At 34.4% G+C, this 23,810-nt stretch overlaps 1 protein-coding gene across 3 annotated transcripts in view; it reads left to right on the forward strand.

Annotated features, from left to right (window-relative positions):
* The window catches only part of Vps13b (vacuolar protein sorting 13 homolog B (yeast)), a 657,708-nt gene that overhangs the window by 490,397 nt on the left and 143,501 nt on the right, over positions 1-23,810 (forward strand). For all 3 annotated transcript variants that reach the window (XM_005381857.2, XM_005381855.2, XM_005381856.1), the window contains exons 37-39: positions 12,194-12,396; positions 14,823-15,027; positions 15,570-15,754. In XM_005381857.2, coding sequence (XP_005381914.1) covers positions 12,194-12,396; positions 14,823-15,027; positions 15,570-15,754 — 593 coding nt within the window. The remainder of the gene's footprint in view (positions 1-12,193; positions 12,397-14,822; positions 15,028-15,569; positions 15,755-23,810) is intronic.

The following is a 23,810-nucleotide window of genomic DNA, read 5'->3' on the forward strand; positions in this document are numbered from 1 at the left end:
TTGAGCACAGTGACAAAAGTAGTCATCTCAGATGTACTATTAAACAGAGAAAGAAAAGGGAGCATTGCCTTGGTACAGTATAGCCATCTGCTGTACAGATGTTATTGTATAGAATGACTTAAGATAAAATAATTGTAGAAATTTTCATTAAAACCTCAACAATTTGCACTTGTTTATTCGAATCTGCATAGCTCCCCAATGAGACAACACACTTGGGGTTTCTTTGGTTCTCACTCACTTTCTCTTTGATCCTTTTTGATGTGCTGACTTTAATAAACACAGTCAAAAACACTGTGCAAAACATCATGGAAAAAACTACAAAGGAACAATTATAGCAGCAGAAATACTGTAATCCCTAACTTACGCAAGCTATTTTTAGTGAAATATTTTTTTAACACTCTTTATGTGACAATGTAATATAAACAGGGGAAAATGGTCTTTTCCAGATGAATTTTAATTTAGGAGCTGAAATAAATTTGTAATGTAAGAAGAATCTTATATGCTAAGTAATATTTAGAGAAATGCCCCTGGAATGTGTTATAGGCATGTTCCTTCACTTGTCAGAGATACCAAAAATATTTGAGTTCGCTTAATGATTACATTTTTCTGTCAGACTGTCATAATCTTATAGGAAGTATGTGAAAAGTGAATAATAAAAGCATGAAAGAAGAAAGTTGATGTTTTGCCCCAAACATTGTCAGTACATTTAAATAATCTGAACTGCCTTCATATTCATTTACCCATTTTTAAAACCAAATATTTACAAATTATTCACTGAAGTGATCAAAACAAACTGAAGTGGTTAAATATTTTCTACTTTACCAAAAAAAAAAAAAAAATCCAACAATTCTTTTAAGCCTCCGGTACTATTTTGTGACCCTAAAGTATGAGAGTTTCAAGGAACTTGTTTTTAATTCTACTCTGCAGATGCTTGTATAGCAGTGACTTACTGGAACACTTGCATTCTCCCAAGTGTCTTTGGTAAAATGGCCCTAACATTCTGATTTTAGTAGACATAATGCTTGTATTTTTAAAAGTGGTACATATTTCAGACAATCTGATGATTTTTATTGTCAGTAAGAAAATGAATATAATTTAGAAATTGTATGTTATATAGTGAAAGGTGTTAAGGCAGATAATATTTCTTTATCTGTTGTATAGTATGTTCTTTAAAAAAAAACTTAAAATCTTTCCACCACATCTATACATAACACAATCTTTATTGCCATTGAAAGTGTGTCATTTTGGAGAAACCATAATCTGTAGTTACAAATTCTGAAGTAGCTGTGCAGCAATTTCCACAGGCAGGGTAGGGAGTGAGCTGCATGCTGTAGCTCCGCTTGTCAGAGGATATCATGGCTCTATTAGGGTACACTTCCTAGATTTCAGCAAACAAGAGTATGTAGTTGAGAGCTGTAAAATTGCTGTACTTGAGGCTGCCTTGCTCTTTCTCAGGAGTACTGATATTGGCAACCTCCATATTGACAAAGAAGACAAAAATAGGACAAAAAAACAATTTAGGCAGCACAAAGGGGAAGAACCTAAGCAGGACCATTCTGGTACCATTTTAGTCAGAATTAGGAAAAAGTTGTAAAGACTCGTGTTGATAGGTACATCAGGGACTTGTCACGCAAGCAGAAACCAGTGAATTGAGCCCCTTTTAGTCAAGGAACTGTGGTTTCAGAAACTTTCACTACCTGCATGGCTGTCATCCATATGTACTTATCTTTGTAGCTAAACAAAACAAGAGAAAGAAAACATAGCCACATTATTTCCATATATACAAAATGCCTCTTTTCATGGTCACAGAATTCAGGACCAATAAAATATTTAAAACAAGTTCCTTGACATGTACTGAAAAGTGAAACCAGGTTATTAATTGATACAAAGTTTTTCATTCCATAGTTAACTGGATCTCCTAAGGAAAATCTCTTAAGACATCATTGTAGCCTTTGGATGCTGCAGAGATGCAAATTAGCCTAAGGGGAAATAAAACATTAAATTAGATATGACTACCTAAAATAATATGTTGCAGTAATAAGCCTTTTACAACACCCCAAAGACCATTGTTACTTTTAGAAAGAAATAGCATCTCTTTCCAGTGCTTGAACAATAGGAAATTAATTCTTTGACAGTAAAAGCCAGAGGACAGACTTAACTTTAAGCAGCCACTGAGGATTGAAGTGGAAGTATAGTTTGTAGACAGCTATACAAATCACTAACAAACCTTAATGAATATTGGGTGTGGGCATAAGGGTTCTGTCATTGTTGACACTGTGTCCCAAGTAGTTTAAACCCAACACTCAAGGAAAGGTGGAGACCTCATTGGGTCTGTAACATCTGGGATTTTATTTGTCATTTTGGCATAGCACACAAGCGCAAAAGAAAGAGTAAAAGGGGATTATCTTGACAATGAAATGAGTTACTGAATCTTGTGATAATGAAAAGCAGAGGAGTTCTAATGCCTTTCTATAGTCCCTAAGGTAGAGGTATGTTTATGGTTTTGCAGAAGTAAAATGTAGGCGGGCAGAACAGATGGCTTAGGGTCCGTGAAACATGACACTCCCTCATCCCAGGGCCGAGTACCACTATTAATCCTGGTCACATTCCCTCCTATTACTTTATAACAAGGTTCAAAGTTGCTACTGATGAACTGGCATGTACCTCTTTTTTACCTTTAAATTACCTGTAAGTTACAGACTTTTTTTCAATGGTGATATTGTCCTGAAATTTCTGGTGAACTATTGAGGCATTGAAAAAAAAAAAAAAAAAGCATAATGGGAAGTTCTAAAAATTGAATGGGAAATAAATAGAACTAGAAAAATGTGTATGATTCCTTCCCGAAAATAATTTCTCATGCTGTTTCTAATATGATGGAAGATGAAAACCATCAATATATGAGCTACTATAATTCTTACCTTCTTAGAAATAATTTTCAGCAAAGAAGAAATCTCAATTTACCAATTTTATTCTCCTTCCCATGATTGCAAAATGAGTAGATCGACTTTTGGAAACTAATAAGCAAAGTTAAAACCATTACCTTAGAAAAAGTGTTTTTCATGTCTCAAAAAAGGGAAATTAGGAATGTTTGACATCTTAAAAAAATTTATAGATTTTTGCTTTTCAGGAATGTTTATGTAGTTATTGTTTCATTTAAGCAAACTATGTTCAGCAGCCTTTATCTTAAAATGGCTATTATGTAATTCTTGCTCTTCAGGTACATTTTTGTGTTAGTGCTTATGGTTTTATTGCTATTTTGGATTCTAAATGGAACTCTTTTAAATACATAAGACAGTAGCTTCATGGATACAGAAAGTAACCAAAGGATTGAATCTCTGATGTATTAATTTCAGTGCTGCATGCAAAATGAAAACTTTCTAATAAGCAAGAATCTTAGGCTATCGGACTAATCTCCTCTGCTGTGGTGTAGTGAACATGATGTACCTGCCCAGTCTTTCTAGAGGGAGATGAGCTCACTACAGAGAGATAACCATCTCTGACTTTTTCTTCTGATTCATCACTGACCTGAACTCTGTTTGAACCTTGCTAGACAAAAAACAAGCAGAATTCCTGGCCCAAACTATAAAATATAATTAAGCCCTTTTGAAATGATGTGTAAAAGAACATTGCTGTACCCCCACTTATAACCACTACCACCACCACAACCAATAAAGTTAAATCAAGCACTGCCTGTAATGGATTAAAATAATAAATGTTCCTGGATTTCAGTGTTTGAAGTACTTGAGGAAAACAGGCTCCCAACAGCCTGGGTAGCTGAATGTAGAAGAGACATTTATTAATGACGAGTTCAAGGATTTGGCCTGTTTAAGATCATTACTTTCTGTTTACCGTGTGTTACATATCTCTTGTGTTTTTACACAGCCCACATGTATCCACATGCAATAATGAAAAGCTTTTTTTCAACAAAAGAATTGTTAATTGTATAAATATGGTTCTCTTGGGAAGTATGAAGTCCTCATAAGATTCTGCTCCCTTCTAATGAGAAATACAGGGTAGTTATAATAGTGTTCCACGTAAATCCAAATCTTGTCTCTACCTAAATTAGTTTATTTCTTAACATGGGTTTTAGTCACCAAATTCCAAACTTAATATAGATGTTGGCCTCAGGTTATACATTTTTAGGATTTTGTCCCATTACACTGGCCTTTGTGTGTCCTGTGTATGATAGGAGAAAAAAAATTTGGTGCTTTTTGTTTCTTTTAGTTTTAACAAAGGTATGGTAAAGAAAAATGCATTTCTCTAGATTTCAATGCATTTGGTTAAAAACAATGGTATAAAATCACATATACACATATTAAAGGAGGATATTTCTTGGACAGAAGAAAGGCTTTTGAGACAAAAAAAAAAATTATCAATTAACATGAAGGTAGCTCAGTGCAGATTGTTATTGGAGAAACAACATTCCAGTCTGAGTAATTAAGTATTAGAGGTATTTTTTCTTAGTAGACTCTTGCATCCTGCTGATAGGACCCATTAGGTTAGTTTTCAGAAAAATGGACATGTATTGCCATAGCCTTAGCCCTAGAACTACAGAAAAAGCAAAGGTTAGAAGAAATCTCTATCCCCCTCTCTGCTGAATTTCTCACAGTGTTTAGTCTTGCTTGTGGTCACAGCAAATTACCCACTTGTGAACATAAGCAATAATAAGTGACAGAAAACACATCGGAGATGTTATTTTACACACCGGCCATTCCCCTAGACCTGTTTACTGTGTCAGCATAATATACTGAGGCTATGTAAGAGGACAAAGCATTTATTTAAAACCCTCTTACCACATGGAAAATGACATTACTAAGCTCTAATGGTACTTTTTATAGAACAATATAGTGCTTAATGGAGGCTGACAGAATCTGCATCCTACCCTGCTATTTACTAGCACATTAATTGTGGTAAAAACTGTTCAACAGTTCATCTCCCAAATGAAAGCATGAGTAATTCACAGAGCTGTTAAGAAGATTGGGTGACACAGTATGTGGCAAGTACCTACATAATGTGGGGCAGCTGTTAGTACTCAGAAAATATTGGTCTTTGTATATCTTCCTTCCCTCTTTCTCTCAACAGAATCATGCCATTTGACTGCTAATGTCAAGGATTACTAGTGTTTTTTATTTATTTATTTGGTTTTTCTGTTTGGTTTTGGTTTTTTGAAGCAAGGTCTTCCTGTGTAGTTCAGGCTGACCTCAGACTCACAGTGATCCTCCTGCCTCCACCTCCAGAGAGCTGGATATACAGGCATATATGCACCACTGTGCCTGGGTAGATCATTAACTTTTGAACTAAAAATTATCTTAGGGTCATATTTTTCTTTATCAGTAACTCTTTTTATCGTTTTATCCCTATAGACTTATGATCAAAACATTGCATTTAGAATTAGCCAAGGCTACCAACCAGATGTAATTATAACTAAAAGTAAAAACTTTACTCCATCCCCACAACCGACTCAGACAGACTTACGATATCTGAGATCTTTGAGATAGTAAAATTACCTCTTAAAGCTCCATTTCTATGTTGGATACCCTAAATGTCAAGGAACCCAGAGCTTAAGCCCCTTGAGCTAGTTTTAACCACTTACAGGTCCATTTATTTAAATACAGAATAAACAAGACTTGCATAGTTTTTCATTAATTTTATAAGATAACAGGAAATATAAAAATGACAATTTTATCAAGTGTATTGAATAATTTTTCTGTATATGGTAGATCTTAAAACATTCAATATACAGTGCAGTGTTATGATCTGGACAGTAGTAGTATCTAGTGTTTTTCTGAATTCTTTTTGCATTGTCTTTCTTGAACAACAAAATTTACACTATCATGTTAGTCTTTTCTTATTTTCTTGGCTGCTATAATTTCAGCAGAATGGCTAGCTACTAAATATAATGGTGAAGACATCAACAATGGACATCCTGGTTGACATTTCACTATCCTGTCTTTTTCAATTATTTGGTCTACTAGACCTAATCTAAATTGTAAATGACTTTTTGAACCCCCTTGTTTTGAGTAGATAACAAATGGGTTCCATATCTTTTGGTCTAGAAGATCCATAAATATTTTATAATAATATTTTTTCTCTCTTTTTGATTACAGGGTAGCTTGTAAGGTGTTGGTCAACTCTATCAACACCATGCATAGAGCTATACTCATTGACCATTATTGGAATTTTTTTTAGTTTTGCTGCTTCTTTAAAGTTCTATTATTTCTATATTATGAATACTTGACAAAAAGGAGACACCTTTGTTGTCTTTCCATTTCATAACACAGATTTTTCCCCTCTGATACACTCACTTTCCTGTTTTTCAGTTTTTTCTCTCTTAGAACTTTTGGCAGTTCCTTACTAGTTCAGTCTCAGTATCCCAAGTGTAGCCATTTTGTATTCTAAAAGGGTATCACTGAGTTCTGGAGGACTATAAAAATTATATCTAATATACACTTACAATCAGAGTTTTTATAGATTGTGGCACAAAATTATACTTTTCACAAATAAATCCGAATCAGTAAAAGAAAATAACCAGGACTTATTATTACATTTCAGTAGAAGCAAACATCAAAGACAAATACAATGTTCTAAACTAAAAAGTATTAAAAAAAATTAGATATAGAACAAACAGATGTATGAGTGTATCTCGTGCAAACAAGAATCAACTTGGGGAAATGACAACTGCCCCAGTGATACTGAGGACAGTCAGTATGGAAATAAATGCACTGCCCAAGTGACACTCCAGGTAGACTGCTAAATGGTTACTTAACTACTGCACTGAGTAAAAAGTGCAGAGGTTGAGTGATTTGCAACACTCTAAGCTAGAGTGGATCTCTCTTGGCTTCTGGTCTTTCTGCTCTACCAGTTTCTAAGCACCTGTGTTATATGGCTAAAGACCAGTTTCTAAGCCATTGTAGTAAACTGCTTACCAAGTCATGTTATTTTCACCATTAAATTTATACCAATTCTATCCACATGACTGAGTAAAAAACATTTGATTTAGCAGCAGCAATTTCTGCCTGTAATTAACCAGCTACTAGATCCATCTCAGAAACTTTTTAAGCATGCATTTGCTGTTGTTCTTTCCTTCATAAGAAAATTGTCCTACACTCTCCAGTATGTTGTCAAGTGTACCAGTCTGTCTTTTTTTTTTTTTTTTTTTTTGACATAGCCACATGGTCAGGTAAAGTTTTCTTTTTCCAGTAAACGTACACAACTGTAAAAAGAGAGAGCATGGTTGCAAGTTGGAGGAGAAGAAGGCAAAGCATATCCTCCCTCCACCCTTTGGTGTTTCTACCAAGTTAAATTGTTTTCCAGGATATTAGAGTTTTAAAACATTTCACACAAAATACCTTTTAGAAAACAGCCAAGAATAAGTAGCCAACTCAGTAGTCATTTCTCCTTTCATGAGAAATTGTCCTTTCTTTATGTTAAAGAAAAATTTTTTTTCTTGTTTCTTATTTTTCCGTTTCCCTATTTTTTTATTTTAAAGAGAAAAAAACAAATTAGCAAACACAAAAGACATAAACAAAACAACACAAAAACAGTAAAAATGATACAGAATTTCAAACAAGGTGATATGAAATTAACAGTGGTTGTTGTATTACATATTATCTTCAAATTGGTTACTCAGATCCACAAATACAAGCATGTAAAATTGATCAAACAATTAAACATTAACTATTCCTTTCAATAAAGCAATAGAAATTAGTAGTGCAATTAGCTATCTTGTGTACATATATTTCCCTATTTCTCAAGATGAACTTTGCATTAGACTAGGGATTCCAGCTTTCACTCAGCAGTGAGAACTGCGTTAGAGTTCAGGAGGACACTGGAAGTCCTGCCTATGAGAAGGCATTAGGTGCTTTGGAGAAGGAACACATGCTAGTAGGTGGGCCATTCAGGTGGGCTCATTTTATGACCAAAGGTTTAAGTTTGTTAGGAGCACTGGCATCTCTTACCACTTAAAGGTCCATGAGGCTCTCTGTTTTGTTATATTTTGTTCCATATGTCAATTTTATCCTATAGTTTAATTGACTATACTAATAGATAAATAGCTATAGATATAGACACACACACACATGTGGGCTTATTACAAAATTGAATATAATTAAGATCAGATCAATGTATGCATTTTATTGTTGTTTTCATGGTTAGAGCACTTACATGTCATTTTTATGTCCTATAAAAGAATTAATTGAAGGAACTAGAAATGGGGAAAGATTTATTCTTTGAGAGAGTGGTCATGTCTTTATGTATTTCACCTAGAAAATTTGTCTCCACCTTACTTTTTGAGGCACTCCATGCTTCCCTGTTATGCAAATTAGCTTCTGTATGTTTCCAACACATGCTTTCTGATTTTCTAGTAGCTTAAGATTAGTTCCAGCTGGATTAAAAAAAAATACCTGGATATGCTTCCTTAGCATATGTCATTGTTGAGTACTCTTTCTAATGATATGCAGAAGCTTGGTTCAAATTGTATTTTGTTCAGTCAGCGTGTAGAAAGTAGGAGCTGATTTAGAGTCTACTAGATACTGGTGATGTAGAGCTGGCAGTATTTTGTAAATATTTTCCAAAACACATGGCTTGCATTTATTAGTCTTAGGAAATATTTTAAAGATCATGAAACTATTTGTTCCTTGAGTGAACTAAATTTTTATATTTAATGAAAATATGTTAGAATGCAAAGTAGGGTTCGTTTATCATGCCAGTTGTTTTTGAAATTACTTCTCAATGTTGCTACACCTCATTTAGTTTAATTAAATATCTGCCATTAGTTTGCTAAAACTGAAATTGAAAATGTAAACACAGACTTTTGTAAGAGGTCAATAGAAAAATCCAGCAGAAAAGCTTTCTGTTGACTGGAAAGAGGTAGAGAGAAGAAGTTATATTCTCGGTCAGAGTGACCTGATCAGACAAGTGCTAAATACAGCAGAGGATCCTGGAAGAGAATAAAAGACATTAAAGGAGAAACTTACTAGACTCAAAGAAGGTCTATTGATTAGTAGTGTTTTATCACTATTACTTTACTCATTTTTGAGAGTTATACTCTAGTTGTATACCAGCTATTAACATTGAGGGAAACTGGGTGAAGGATGTCAACTTGCTGAAAGCCTAAAATTTATTCCAGAATTTAAATTTTTCTAAAAGCTGACTTGATGAATAATTAGGTAGCTAATAATGTTCATGCTTTCAAGATAATAATTTTAATTTTTTATTCAAAGCAACTTTATCCAAAAGTCTACACAAAACCTTATTTTAGTTTTTTTTATTAGTACATGCTTGCAGTACATTGTGGATGCATTCATTGTGGGTAGCTGGTATATACACATGACACATACTGTTATTTTTTTAACATCCCCTTCCTCTCCCTGCCCACCTCTTAGGCCCCTTCTCATTTAACAAAAGTCTATCTTCCTATTTCCTATCTTAAATTGTAATAACATTCATTTAAACTTTTTCTTTCTGAAAACTTTTAGACTTAGAAAAGTTAAAGTAAAAAAGATGTAAAGATCAACATATCAGAACATACATTTGCTGTCTCAGTGAGAACAAATGTAAACACTTTGTCATATTTGCTATAAACACAGAGAGGGAGAACTGAACAAAATTATTTAGCCTTTTCCAGTGTTCCGTTGCTAAGCAGATAGCTTTATAATTGTACTTGTAGGCATTTTGTCTACCACCACTAGGTTGCATCACCCTTAGGAAGAACACAACATACCTTCATTCACTCTTTTTGCCATTTATACCAGATTTTAAATGTATAAGTATCCTGTGTACATGCACTCTTCAGTATTCTCTGTTGCGCAGGGCTTATTATGTGTGTTGATATTTAAAGTAAGATTCATTTTATCCCAAGAAAGATATTTAGTATTCTCTTGATGAAAAAAAAAAAAATGGAGAAAAAAAGGAAAGGATAATGTCCCATAAACAAGCTTCTCAGAGGAAAAGAAAAATTAATAACCCTGTCACATGCCCAGAGATTATTCTTTTGGAAACTCATCACTACTCTGCTATTATGGGTCACCACAATCTCTTATTATTGGTCACTTACACCAAGATTAAGACCACTTGAACTAACATGTTATGATGTAGCTTTTTAAAAATGTAGCAGGAAATGTTCAAAAGAGCTGGCTATATTTTAAACTTGAAAGGTTATGCTTGTGGATGAACTGTTTATGATGCCACAAATAACCAGGTCCCTCATTGAGAGGCACAGTCACAGTGGTGCGCATGTAGTGAGCAAGAAAGACACATAGGGATGAGCTGAGTTTGTCATGTAAGTCTCGTAAGTGAGCCATGCCTAAATTCCTTGTAGTTATATGGCAAGAAAGAAAAGAAAGGGGGCCCAAGGGACCAGACCTGGCACATTTATTATCTGTAGGTTATGTATTTTCTTGGTGCCTTTAGGCAATGCCTGTTTCTATGTCCTTACTGCCCTCATTAGCATATTAGATTCCCAGGGTCATGTTTAAACAAGCCCATGGTTAGTGCTGGTAACCTTGAAGACAGGAAAGTACAAACTTTAGATGATTAGAAAAGCAAGAGTAGAGCAAGAGAGGTTATTGGGGAAAAGAATGAAAATGGACAGAAAGAAAAAAGTGAACAGCAACTTGATTAAACCTATAATTTGCATAAAAGAACTGATAGCTAAAATGAATAAAAAGAAAGCAAAAAGTAGAGTTTGTATGATAACAAAGAAATGTTCGTGTTCTTCAGCAGTTCTTGTCTTTATTACAAATGTTATTGGTTACTTTCTCTCCCCTACTGCTTATTGAGATCTCAGAACTTGAGAAAATCTAATGTGAAAGAAAATTTTGAATTATTTACTTTATATTTGCATACCAATGTACATTAGACAACCAGTGAATGGTTCAATAATGAGTACATGCATACATAAATATCAGATTGATCCAAGGTGTCCAAATTCCTTCTAAACAGAAGCATAGGAGTAGCACTTATTTAAAAATTAGGCCTGGTTATGGGTGCCATCTGCTTATGGATGCCCTGTCAAAAAAGACAGAAAGTATTAGTAAAGCCATGAGAATAGAGAAGTTCACTGAATCTAGGTAATTCTATAAATGAAATGGAAACAGTGGTACATTATATTTTATGAAATAAATTTAAGAAATTGATTTCCACCATGATAATTTTTTAACCAAAGGCTTAGTGCTAATGCATTTATGCGTATGATGCCTTCCTTGGAGAATTAGAAGTTGTGTATCTTGTTACTTCAATAGAAATTTCCAACATATATGATGTTTTCAAATCTCCACAGAATTGAAACGTCAGTGTGGGTACTGTACTTTGAAACATGTGTATACTGTGGGCCTAAGGTGTTTTTTAATCTTTCATCTTTTTAAAGGATCAAATAGCATTAGAAAAATAAACCTTGAGCATTACAAATATGGTCTGGTGAAATTCAATATTCACAGTGACAATTTAGAATATGAGCTCCTTGAGAGGAAAGTGAACTCACCACTCTAACTTTGCATCTAAACATCTTAAAGTGTGCTGTTGGTTTTATGAAAAGGTTTTGATCCGTACTCCTACTTTAAGTTCAAAAGAAAACCTACATTTTAAAATGTATTCTTTTGCTGGATATATTTACTTTGAACTACAACATATAGTTTTTCTCATAAATCTAACCTGCCACTATCTGTTTTTAAGACTTTGTAAACTTCAAGTGGTTATGATGTGTGAAGTTTGGATTAAACTAAATTTTTTAGAAAACACATGTTATATATTTTGATTGTTTTGAATTTTAACATGAGCCAGTCAAAAGGCTGAGTATCTAGCAGAGTAATATAGTGTACTCTGTTGCTGTAAGAAATCACAGAAAATTGCCCTTTCCCGTCATGTTAACTACAGACAAATGAAGCAGCTGTTCTTATTCTTAATGTAGTTTTTTAAAAACTTGCACAATTTAATGAAAATGTCTTTACTCATAAAATCTAAAATGCTCACACATGGAAAATGTCATGACGTTTTGGCAAATATTGCTTTGTTAGGAATGTGAGTGAGGTATACCTGCTTTGTAACAAGAATTATATGTAAATGCCATGAAACTGTGGTGGAAAGCAAACTGAAAAAGAAGAGTCTGACAGAGTGGATTGACACTCTTTAAAAACATAGTGCTTTCCCAGCCATCTTTTCAAGAATAATTATATAGTTATTTCTATTTATTTTTTAGGCATAATTCTTGGATCATCATTTCTACTCAGCATAAATGATTTTCTCCTTAAAACAAGTCTCAAAGAAAGAAGTCGGATTTTGGTAGGACCATTTTGTGGTACTGCCAATCTGGAAGCTAAATGGTGTAAACACAGTGGCAATCCAAGCCCCGAGCAATCCCTACCAAAAATATCCATCGATCTAAGAGGTGGTCTGCTACAGGTCTGTGGGGATTAGCCCTATTTTTCCTTAAGCTTTTAAGTAGCTTTTCTTTTTTAACTGTTTCACTACATTTTAAGTCTCTGTGTGTTAAAATTATAGATATTGTCAGATTGCTATCATCATAAATTTCTCAAACCTTTATTGAGGCATACTTTGTCTATTTAAAGAGTATGAATTCTGTCTTTTTTAGTACATTTACAGAGTTCTGTGATCATTACTACAGTTTTAGGACATTTTCCTTACCACTTACTCATCACTTGAGAGACATGTGGGGCCTTTCTACTTTGGGCTTTTACCGATAATACTGGCATGAACATCTGCATCAGGGCTTTTTTTGTAGGGATATACTTTCATGTGTCTTGGATATATAGAATTGCTAGGTCAGACTTTTTTTAATGTGTAGAATTTTTCTAATTATAAACTAGTCGACATGTTTCAAACAGTATCACCGGTAATATATAAAAACGATTTCATAATAGCAGTTTTGCTAGAGTGATGTTTGACAACTAACCTGTATGTCACATTGCACTCTTACATATTTGCCGGATGGCCAAGTATGGACTGTGTGAGAATATCCACTTTATTTCTTGATGATATATGGATAGATTCTTAATCTAATATTTATATAATTAGTATCCTTCAAACTTATCATGAATCCAAAAACCTCACATGATTCACAATGATAGAAAATTGAAATGACTGATTTGTCATTAATGGAGTCATATTAAATGTGAATTTCATGTTTTATCTTAAAGTTGTATTGCCTCAACTTTTCACTAGTCTTACTGACGCAGATCAAGATTTTGGGAGATCCTGATAACTTACATCCTCTATTGCTTTTGAGATTTTCAGTATCTATCATCATCAGTCTTAACATATTTAGTAATAAACATGGTTTGGGTTTGCTTTCCAATGCAGCAAAGTAACTGCACATAAAAAAAAATAAATAAATTTAAAAAAAAATGAGGCTGGGCGTATTGGTGCACACCTGTAATCCCAGTACAAGGCAGGAGGATCATTGCAAGTTTGAGGCCAGCCTGGGCTACAAAGTGAATTTAAGGCCAGCCTGAACTGCATAGTGAAATCCTGTTTCAAAAAAATAAATTAATTAAAAATTTAAAAAATTAGAGTAAAAACAAATTATATCACATCTACATTCTAATCACTGATTATCTCTTGACAATTTAAAGGCTAAATGTGGTATTTTTCTCCCCAGTTTGACTTTTTACTTATCTCTATTTTTCAGCACCCTATAAAAATAATATTGATGAGAGCAAAAGTAGAGTTAGTGTTGTATCTTATTTTGGAGAACCTAAGCCTGAGATTTTAAACTTACCTGTAAGGATAGGGCCACTTTTTCCTACCTCTGTGTGTTCTTTTCTCTACACTAATTGGTTCTTTTAGAATTAATAGTTATATTGTTCTTACCCAGTATATTCAGCGAAATTTATTATTATTGACATTTTCAACCCTCTGGCATTAATCACTATGACCTACTGGTAATACATCTACTCCAAATAATTTCATTCAAAACCAGAAAAAGAAAGTCTGCTCCAGTAGAGGAAACTCCTGCTTTGGCTGTAAAACTCTCCTGTACCTACTGGGAGGGCCTGTGGAATCTCTTGTGTTGGCTCATTCTCACTAAGCACAAGCTAGAAGCCTTCTAAGTTTTAAGTCTAGTGAATAAGTTCCCCTCTCTTTTTCTCTGAAGTGTAAAAGTACACAGAAAGGAATACTGTAGCAAGGATTATTTATATAATCTTATGACAAAATGTGCAAAGCTTTTCTACAAGGTTATCATTATTAGTAGTAGTAGTAACATTTTGGCCTACAGCGTTGATGGGTAACCTATGGCCATGTGCCACACCAGGCTGTTTGTTATCATGGAAAGCCCTAAAAGTTTCTCCATTGCTGACATAGAGGATCTCCATTGCCTTCTCTTGCCCCATAATATTTGTCATCTTAGCTAAATGAATTCATAAATATTACTTCAGTTGAATTTAATTTCATCATGAATCTAGCATTTTAAATTTATAGCTTGGAGACTGGAGGCCTGGGACTCAGTGGTACAGCATTTGCCTAGTATGCACAAGGCTTTGGGTTTGATCCTCAAGGATGAATGAATTCAGCACCTGCCTGGCAAGCACGAGGTCATGAGTTCAATTCCTGGTACCAAAAAAAAACTGAATAAATGTAAGAATGTATGCTATTCACACAATAGATGAAAACAGTGATTTTCTTGTTATGTATTTATTCAAGTAATAGAATTTCATTCTTTTATGAATTAATTACTTGAAATTATAGCTTATCAGTAATTAAATTGAAGATAATTGTGGGTTTATATCAATTTAAATATTATTGCACTTAATTATGCTCAAGAAATGATGTACTTAAAGGCTAGAGGAGTTTTTCGTGTCATTTTAAAGGTCTTCTGGGGTCAAGAACATTTGAATTGTTTAGTTCTCCTACATGAATTACTCAGTGGATATCTTAATGAGGAAGGAAATTTTGAAGCACAGATTTCTGAACCAGTGTCTCAAATGCCATCTATGGAAAAGAATCAAGCCTTTAAAAGTGAACAAAGTTCAGATGATCTACGGACAGGCCTTTTCCAATATATACAAGATGCTGGTAAGTAACAACAACTTCTGTGTGAAAATGTGTGTGTGCATTTGTGTTTAAATGAATGTTCACTACATGATAACGCATCAAGGTCACTTTCAAAGTACATCTTACTTGGAGTATAAAATGATGCATTATTAAATTCAATCCTTTGAGGAAAAATCTTGATTTCTTTCTGTCTCAAACCATAAAAAATGATCTTTATACCTCTAGTTTTTTATATATTGTTTTCTTTTCTTCCCATATTTTTTCCTACTCTTAAGAAACCAATATGTATATGTGATTTTAGGGGTTTTTTTTTGTGGGGTTTCCTTTTTCATGGTACAAAGATTGAACTGAGGGCTTTTACACAGAGAATCCCGCCCTTTCTTTTATTCTTTTATTTTCAGGCAAGGTCTTGCTAAGTTGCCTAGCTGGCCTCAAACTTGTGGTCCTTCTAGCCACAACCTTCCAGAGTATGGGGACCACATCCAATGGGGGTCTGCACTCCCATTCCAGCTAACATATTACATATTCACTTAAAAGCGTGTGATTATCTTATCATTTGACAGAACCTCTGAAACTGCCTGGTGTCTATGAAGTCTTGTTTTATAATGAAACTGAAGATAGCCCAGGGATGATGATATGGAGGTATCCAGAACCTAGAGTGCTCACCCTTGTACGAATAACTCCTGTGCCTTTCAACACCACAGAGGACCCAGATATTAGCACAGCAGACCTAGGTGATGTGCTACAGGTATGTAATGATTATTCAGTTTAAAATAAAAACATTATGACAAAGTGCTGATCATTCATTAAGAACAATGTTTACAGCATACTTCTTGTCAGTAATATCAAAGAGAAATACACACAGCTGTACTATATACACATATATGTACAATATAAATTTTAAAGGAAAGGGATAGTGTAATTCAAAGTTAAGATCCATAATTTCAAATATTCTGAATCCTACTCTTCATCCTGATATGGTTAGGTTACCGTGATCTCTTAACTGTGATCAGGTAAGCAGGTGTAATTCAGTTCACCAGACACTTAAAAGTGCCTACTTTGTCTTCATACTCTTCAAAGTTGCTAGAATTGCTCTATAAAATAATATGAGCCCATGAGAGGCCAGAATTTGATGACTTTAATTTTTATTTTTGGAGCTGAAAGTGTTCTTGGGCCTGAGATAGGCTGATTTTTAAAACAAGAAAAATTGTCTCACTGATAATCATATTCCTTATGATTTTTTGAAGTACCAGAACTTAATGCAGATGTCATTGTGGATATCATTATATTATCATTCTCTTTATTAATATTCTACTTATCTAAATCTCTCCTCAAATTTTTTTCGTAGTCTTTCACATATTACTGATCTCATAACCATCCATTCCAAACCCAGGAGTCATTCCTGATTGCTCTCTTTCCCTAATTCTGAACATCTATTCCATCAACAGGTCTTGTCAGCGCTGCCTTTAAGTCCTTCGTCTACATTCATACCTCTGTTTCTACTAGTAAAACTTGAGGACAAGCTACCATCATTTGTTCCCTACAACAGTAGTTTCCTGACTGGTCTCTGTGCCTCAATTCTTGACTACTTCTAATGCACTCTCTAAATAGCAGGTAAAGTGAGCAGTTTTTAAAAGCTGGGTCATACCAGGCCACCTAATGATTTAAAGCTCCGTAGTATCTTCTTCTAATACTTAAAAGAGCACTCTAGTCACTTACACTATCTCTGACTAGAACTCACACGAGTCTCTTTTTTACTGTGCTGCAGCCACAGTGGCCTCATGTTTCTCATTGAGCATGCCACCAAAGTCGTTTCTCTTAGTCACCCCTCATCTTTGAACATTATTGTGACCCCCCACTTTTGCCAGTCAGGCACCATCTCAAATGTCAAATCCTGGCTAGCCACTACTTCATTCTGTGTTGTATTACCTTGCTTAACTTTCTTCATAGCTCTTACATTGCTACCCAAAATTATGCATGTATTGTTTACTACTTGCTTATGTTCATTGTCTTTCTGATGTTAGGAACTAATCTATTTGTGGTTTTGTTGATATATACATATCAAATATATATATTTGTGTTTTTGTTGCAATACATAATGTTTACATTCATTTTGGGGAATTCATACATATCATTGTATGAATCATTTTTTGATTGTTTTTAATCTGCCCCCACCACTCCTCTCATTCTTTCTCCCAAAACCCTTTCCCCTTCTCCAAAAAAATCTACCTCTATTTCCTACCATCTCTCCATTATTTTACTGTTTATATTTTGAGTTCCTCATATAAGAAAAACGATGTGATATTTAGCTTTCTGTGTCTGGCTTCTTTCATTTAATATGATGGGCTCACAGTCCATCCACTTTCCTGCAAATGATGTGAATTCATTTTCTTTAGGGCTGTGTAAATTTCATTCTGTATAGTTATCATACTTTTTTGATCCATTCATCTGTTGACAGGAATGTAGGCTGTTTCTAGTTCTTAGACATTGTGAACTGTGCTACTATAAACATGGATATGACTTTACCTCTTTTGGGAATATACCCAGGAGAGGTAGAACTAAGTCAAATGGAATGCCTGTTTTTAATTTTTTGAGGAACCACCATACTGATTTCCATAGTGGTTGTACTAGTTGACATTCCCTCCAGCAATGTAGAAGAGTTCCTTTGTCTCTACACTGTTGCCAGGATTTGGGTTTTTGTTTGTTTGGGGTTTTTTTGCCAGGATTTGTTTGTTTGTTTGTTTGTTTGATGTTCTTAATGGTTATTGTGGATGGATTTGTTTGTTTGTTTGTTTTTTGGTTTTTCTTCGGGAAACCGAACTCATGACCTTGCGCTTGCCAGGCAGGCGCTTTGCCGCTGAGCTAAATCCCCAGCCCCTATTCTGGATGGAATAAGGTGGAATATCAGAGTTATTTTGATTTTCATTTCCCTAATGGCTAAAGAATCTGAACATGGCTTCATGGTAGTTACGCTGGAGAAATCTCTCTTCAGTTCATTTCCTCTTTTTTTGTAGTTGAGTCATTTGTTTTGGGGGTACATTTTTAAATTAGACATTTATCCTCTACTAGAGGAGTAGCTGGCAACACTTTTTCCCATTCTATAGGTTATCTCTTCATTCTGTTATCTCTTTTGCTATGTAGAAGATTTTTAATCCTTCTTGTTTATTCTTGGTTGTGGGGGTGGTTATTTGTTATTTTGTTTTGTTTTTTGTACTACTGGAGTTCTGTTCACTAAATTCTTCAAGTGTTTCCTCTATGTTATCTTCTGGAAGTTTTAATATTTCAATGTTTCTATATCTAAGTCTTCAATACATTTTGATTTGATTTTAGTGCAAGATGAGTCATATGGGTCTGGTTTCTTTCTTCTACATGTGGATAACCAGTTTTTCTGACACGATTTGTTTAAAAGGCTATATTTTCTCCAACATATGTTTTTGGCCCCTTTGTCAAAGAAGGATGGCTAAAGGTGTTTGGGCTTTTTCTGTGTCTTCTGTTCTAATTTCACTGATCTCTTTGTCTGTATTTGTGCCAGTACCATGCTGTTTTATCACTGTAGCTTTGTAATATAACATGAGACTGTGATGCCTCCTGCTTTGCCTTTATTGTTCAGGATCACTTTGGTTATTCTGGGTCTCTTGTGGTTCCATATAAATTTAAAATTTTTTTCTACTTCTGTAAAGAATGTTATTGATATTTTGATAGGAAAACATTAATTCTACATTTCGCTTTTGATAATAATATGGCCATTTTAATGATATTCTGTCTTCCCAGGAACAAAGATATCTTTCCATTTCTAACATCTTTAGTCTCTTTCTTCAGAGTACTATATTTTCATTATAGAAGTCTTTCACCTCCTTGGTTAGGTTGATTCTTTGGTAATTTTTTTTTGAAGCTAATATGAATGGGACTGTTTTCCTAATTTATTTCTCTGTGGAGAATAATTTATTTCTTTATTTATTTCATTATTTGTGTACAGAAATGCTGTTGATTTTTGTTTTGATTTTATTTCCTGCCACTTTGCTGAATTTGTTTCCTAGCTATCAGAACTTTCTATAGTAGAGCTTTTTGGTTTTCTGTGTAAAGGATCATATGATCTACAAATGAAGATAACTTGACCTGTTCTCTTCCTATTTGTTTCCGCATTATTTCTTCCTCTCACATGGCTTCTGCGGCTGAAGTTTCAAGTACTGTGTTGAAGAGGAGTGATGAGAGTGGGCACCCTTAACTCATTTCCTGATACTAGAGGAAAAGCTTTCAGTTTTCCCCTGCTTAGTATGATGTTGGCAGCAGGTTTGTTAGAAATGGCTTTTATTAGATTGAGATAAGGTCCTTCTATATCTGTTTTCTTTGGAATTTTTATGATGAATGGTTGTTGGATTTTCTGAAAGGCATTTTTTATATCTATTAAGATGATCATGTGATTTTTATCCCTGATTTTATTTTTATGGTGTATTTATGGATTTACTTATGTTATACCAATCATTGCCTCCCTGGGTTGAAACCACTTTAGTCAGGAAGTATGATTTTTTTCTATGATTTGTTGAATTCTGTTTCCAAGTACAGTGGTACCTCAGTTTATAAACTTAATTTGTTTTATGATTTTGGAGAAGATAGCTGCATTTGCGTTTGCTTGGAGAAGATGACCATGGTTGTGTTTGTCATCCCTTACAGAGTTTGCAAACAGAAGAAAAAAATTTTGCCAAATGCTCTTATTTGTGAACTGAATTGTTTGGGTACAAAAATGTTCATGAACTTGGCTATTACTGTAGTTCGTTGAGGGTTCCATCTGTCCATCAAGCATGTTGGCCTTCTTTTTCTGTTGACTCTTTATCCAGTCTTGATGTCCTGGTAATGCTGCCTTTATAGGATGAGTTTTGCAGCATTCCTTCCCTTTCAATTTCATTGAAGAGTTTGGGGAGTATTGGTGCTACTTCTGTGAAGTTCTTGTAAAAGTCATTATTAGCATTAGTTGTTTGAAGTTCTGATAAAATCCTGTTCTGATAAAACTCTACTACTGAAACACTTTATATATCTGCTAAGTTTATTTGTCTGTAGTATAATATAACTATGGTTTTGTTTTGTTTTGGTTTAGTTTTCTGAGTTCTTGTCTGACCTGTTTGTGAGAGTGGTATATTAAAGTCCCCCACTATGAATCCATCAGGTTTTCAGCTTTCCTTACTTGATAGACTTTATATTACTGATCAATTTCATTGCTTGTTATTAGCCTACTCAGGGTTTTTTTTATCTTCTTGGCTCAATTGTAGTAAGTCATATGTGTCTAGGAATTTATCCGTTTCTTCCACACTTTTGAATTTATTGGAATGTAAGTTTTTCAAACTAGTTTCTTATTCTCCTGAATTTCAGTGGTGTCTATGGTAATTTTGCCTTTTTCATTTTTAATTTCATTGATATGGATCTTTAGTCCCTTTTGGCAAGTTTGGCTAAGGATTTGGTAATCTCATTTATCTTTTGAAAGGACCAACTCTGATTCCTTGATCCTTCATATTGTTTTCTTAGTTTTAACCTTATTGATTCATGCTGTGATCTTTATAATTTCTTTCTTCTACTATTTTGGGTTTAGATTATTGTTGCTTTATAGAATCTTGAGATATATCATTAGGTTATTTATTTGGAATCACCCTATTTTTCTAATATAGGCACTTACAGCTACAAACTTCCATCTTAAAACTGCTTTCATTTGTCCCACAGATTCTGATATGTTGTGTTTTCAGTGTCATTTGATTATAAGAATTTTTTAATTACATTTATTGGTATATTTTAGGTATACAAAATGATCACATTCATCATAGGAAATTTGTACCTGTGCATGACACAAATTGTTTTGTTCCCCATACCCTACCCTCCTTTCATCCCCTCTTCCTTATTTACAAAAGTTTTGTTTCCACTTTTTCCTTCTATTCTCACCATTTTTTCTTTTCTCTTCCATCCTTTCTCCCTCCCTTATCCTTAGTTCATGTTCACATTTGAACATGTTCTTCCTATTTCACAATGTATATTACACATTTTGGTCCTTATTTAAAATATTTTGATTTCTCACACCACAGAAACAATGTGGTATTTACACGTGTGTCTGATTTATTTCATTTAAGAGTATTTCTTCAAGGTGTATCCATTTAGTTAAAAATGTCTCGAGCTTATCCTTCTATATGGTAGAATAGTACTCCATTGTATTAAAAACCCACACCTCCTTTAGCTATTCATCAGTTGTTGGGCATTTGGACTCTTTCCAAGATGTAGTGATTACAGACTATGCTGCTATAAACATAGGTATGCATATATCACTGTGATACAATGTTTTTTAATTCTTCTGGGAAGATACCCAGAAGGGGATTAGCTGGATCAAGTGGGACCTCCAATCCTAGTTTTCTGAGGCATCTCCACACTGATTTCCACAGTGGTTACACCAACCTACACTTCTACCAACAATGGATAAGGGTTCCTTTTCCCCCATAGCCCTACCAGCATTTGTCACTGGTTGATTTCTTGATAATAGCAATTCTTTCTGGGCCTGATGGAATCTCAGGGTTGTTTTAATTTGCATCTTTTATATGACCAGTGATGTGGAACATTTTTTCATATATTTATATACCATTTGTACTTCCTTATCAGAGAAGTGTCTATTCATTTCAAATGCCCATATTTGAATTGAGTCTTTAAATTTTGGGGGCCTGATTTTTCTGAGTTCTTTATATATTCTTATGAAGGAAGTAAAAGGCCTCCTTATTGAAAGCTACAGTATTCTAAAACAGGGGACCAAAGAGGATATCAGAAAAAGCAAAGGTATCACCTGTTCTCAGGTAGGAAGAAACAATATAGTGAAAATGGCCATACTTCAGAAATTGCTACACAGATTTAATGCACTCCTGCTCAAAATTCCAACAGCATATCTCACAGAAATAAACAATCCTACAATTCATTTGGAACCAGAAGTGACCTAGAATAGCAAAAGCAGTTATGGGCAACAGAGGCAAGTCGGGGCATCACAATACCTGATTTGAAATTATACTTCAGAGCTGTGATAAAAACAGCATGATATTGACAAAAAAAAAAGTACCCAAGGATCAATGGAACAGATTAGAAGATGCAGAAACTACTCCAAACACAGTCAGCCACCTGATCTTTGACAAAGGGGCCAAACATGTTCACCAGAAGATGGATAGCCTTTTTAATAAACGATACTGGAAAAACTGACTTTCCACATGCCAAAGACTAAATTATAGCCATGTCTCTCACCATTCACTAAGCTAAAATCAAAATGTATCAAGCATCTATATATTAAAACAAATACTAAATCTACCAGAAGATAGAATATGTAGAACTCTGGAAGATGTGTGGACAAAGACTTCATGAAAAAAAAAAACCCAAACACACAGGAATCAGCACAAAGAATAAACAACTAGGATCTCATCTTATTTAAAAAGCATTTGCCCAGCAAAAGAAATCAACAGAGTGAAAAGGTAACACCTCTTTCTTCCAGGTTTCTGTCACATGAAGTATCATTTTCCATCCTTTGACTTCAAGTCTCTGAATTTCTTTTTCAATTAAATATGTTTCTTGTAGGGGCTGGGGATTTAGCTCAGCGGCAAAAGCGCCTGCCTGGCAAGCACAAGGTCATGAGTTCGGTTCCCGGTACCGGAGAAAAACCAAAAAAACAAAACAAAACAAAATATGTTTCTTGTATGCAGCATATGCTTGGACCTTGCTTCTTGACCCATTCTGCCAGTCTGTTTCTTTTTTTGGTGAATTGAGGCTACTAATGTTCGTGGTTATAAATGATATATATTGACTTGTCCTTGTCACATTATTTTCTTGTTGTTGGCTCCCTTTTTTCCCCATGTTTAATCATTAACCTTGGCTGGTTGATTCATTGTGTTCAGGTTCATGGAGTTGTAATCTTTGTTATCTCGTTCTAGAATGTCTTTCAGAACATTTTGGAGGCCTGGGTTGGTGTTCATGAATTTGTTCAGATGTTCTCTGTCATGGAAGTATCTTATTTCTCCATCAATGTTGAAAGAGTTTTATGGGGTACATCAATCTGGGTTGGAGGTTGCTTTCTTTCAGGGCTTGAAAAATTTCAAACTCTCCTTGATTTGAGGGTTTATGTTGAGAAGTTCACAGTGATTTTGATATGCTTTCCTTTATAGATGATTTGTTTCTTCTCTCTACCATCTTTTAATATTCTTATGTTGAATTTCTAGAACCTTGACCACTATATGCCTTACTGTATTTTTTTTTATCATGGCTAATTGGAGTTCTAGATGCCTCACTTACTCTATGTCAAATTCTTTTTCTCTGCCCTGGAAGCTTTCTGCCATTATGTCCAGAAACAGTTTTGTTTTGTTTTGTTTTTATGTCATTTGCACTGTCTTCTGATTTTTAATGGACTCTGATTAATCTTATGTTAGTCTTCTTTGTATCATCTAGCAGCAATTGGATTGCTTTCTCCTGGTCCTTTGCTATTTTTAAGAAATCTTTCTTTTCATGATCCGTAACCATGCTCCTGTCTTCTGTATCTGAGATTCTGTCCTCACATTGGCTCATTCTTCTGCATATACTTTTGATGGAACCTATAATCTCCTGGATATCTATTTGAATCTTTTTTATGGATTCCATTTCTTTCCTTTGTTGAGCATCCATGGGTCCATCATTTTCTTAATCGGTTTTTTTTGAGTCTCTGCTCTAGGGTCATTAAGCATGTCTTTCCTTATGGTTATCATCTCTGTAGCTATCTTAGAAATTATTTCTGATTTGATTTTTTTCTAGAGCCTCTTTCATCTGCTTAG

Source organism: Chinchilla lanigera, unplaced genomic scaffold (assembly GCF_000276665.1).
Source record: "Chinchilla lanigera isolate Chin_1 unplaced genomic scaffold, ChiLan1.0 scaffold00016, whole genome shotgun sequence".
NCBI classification, from domain to species: Eukaryota; Metazoa; Chordata; class Mammalia; order Rodentia; family Chinchillidae; genus Chinchilla; species Chinchilla lanigera.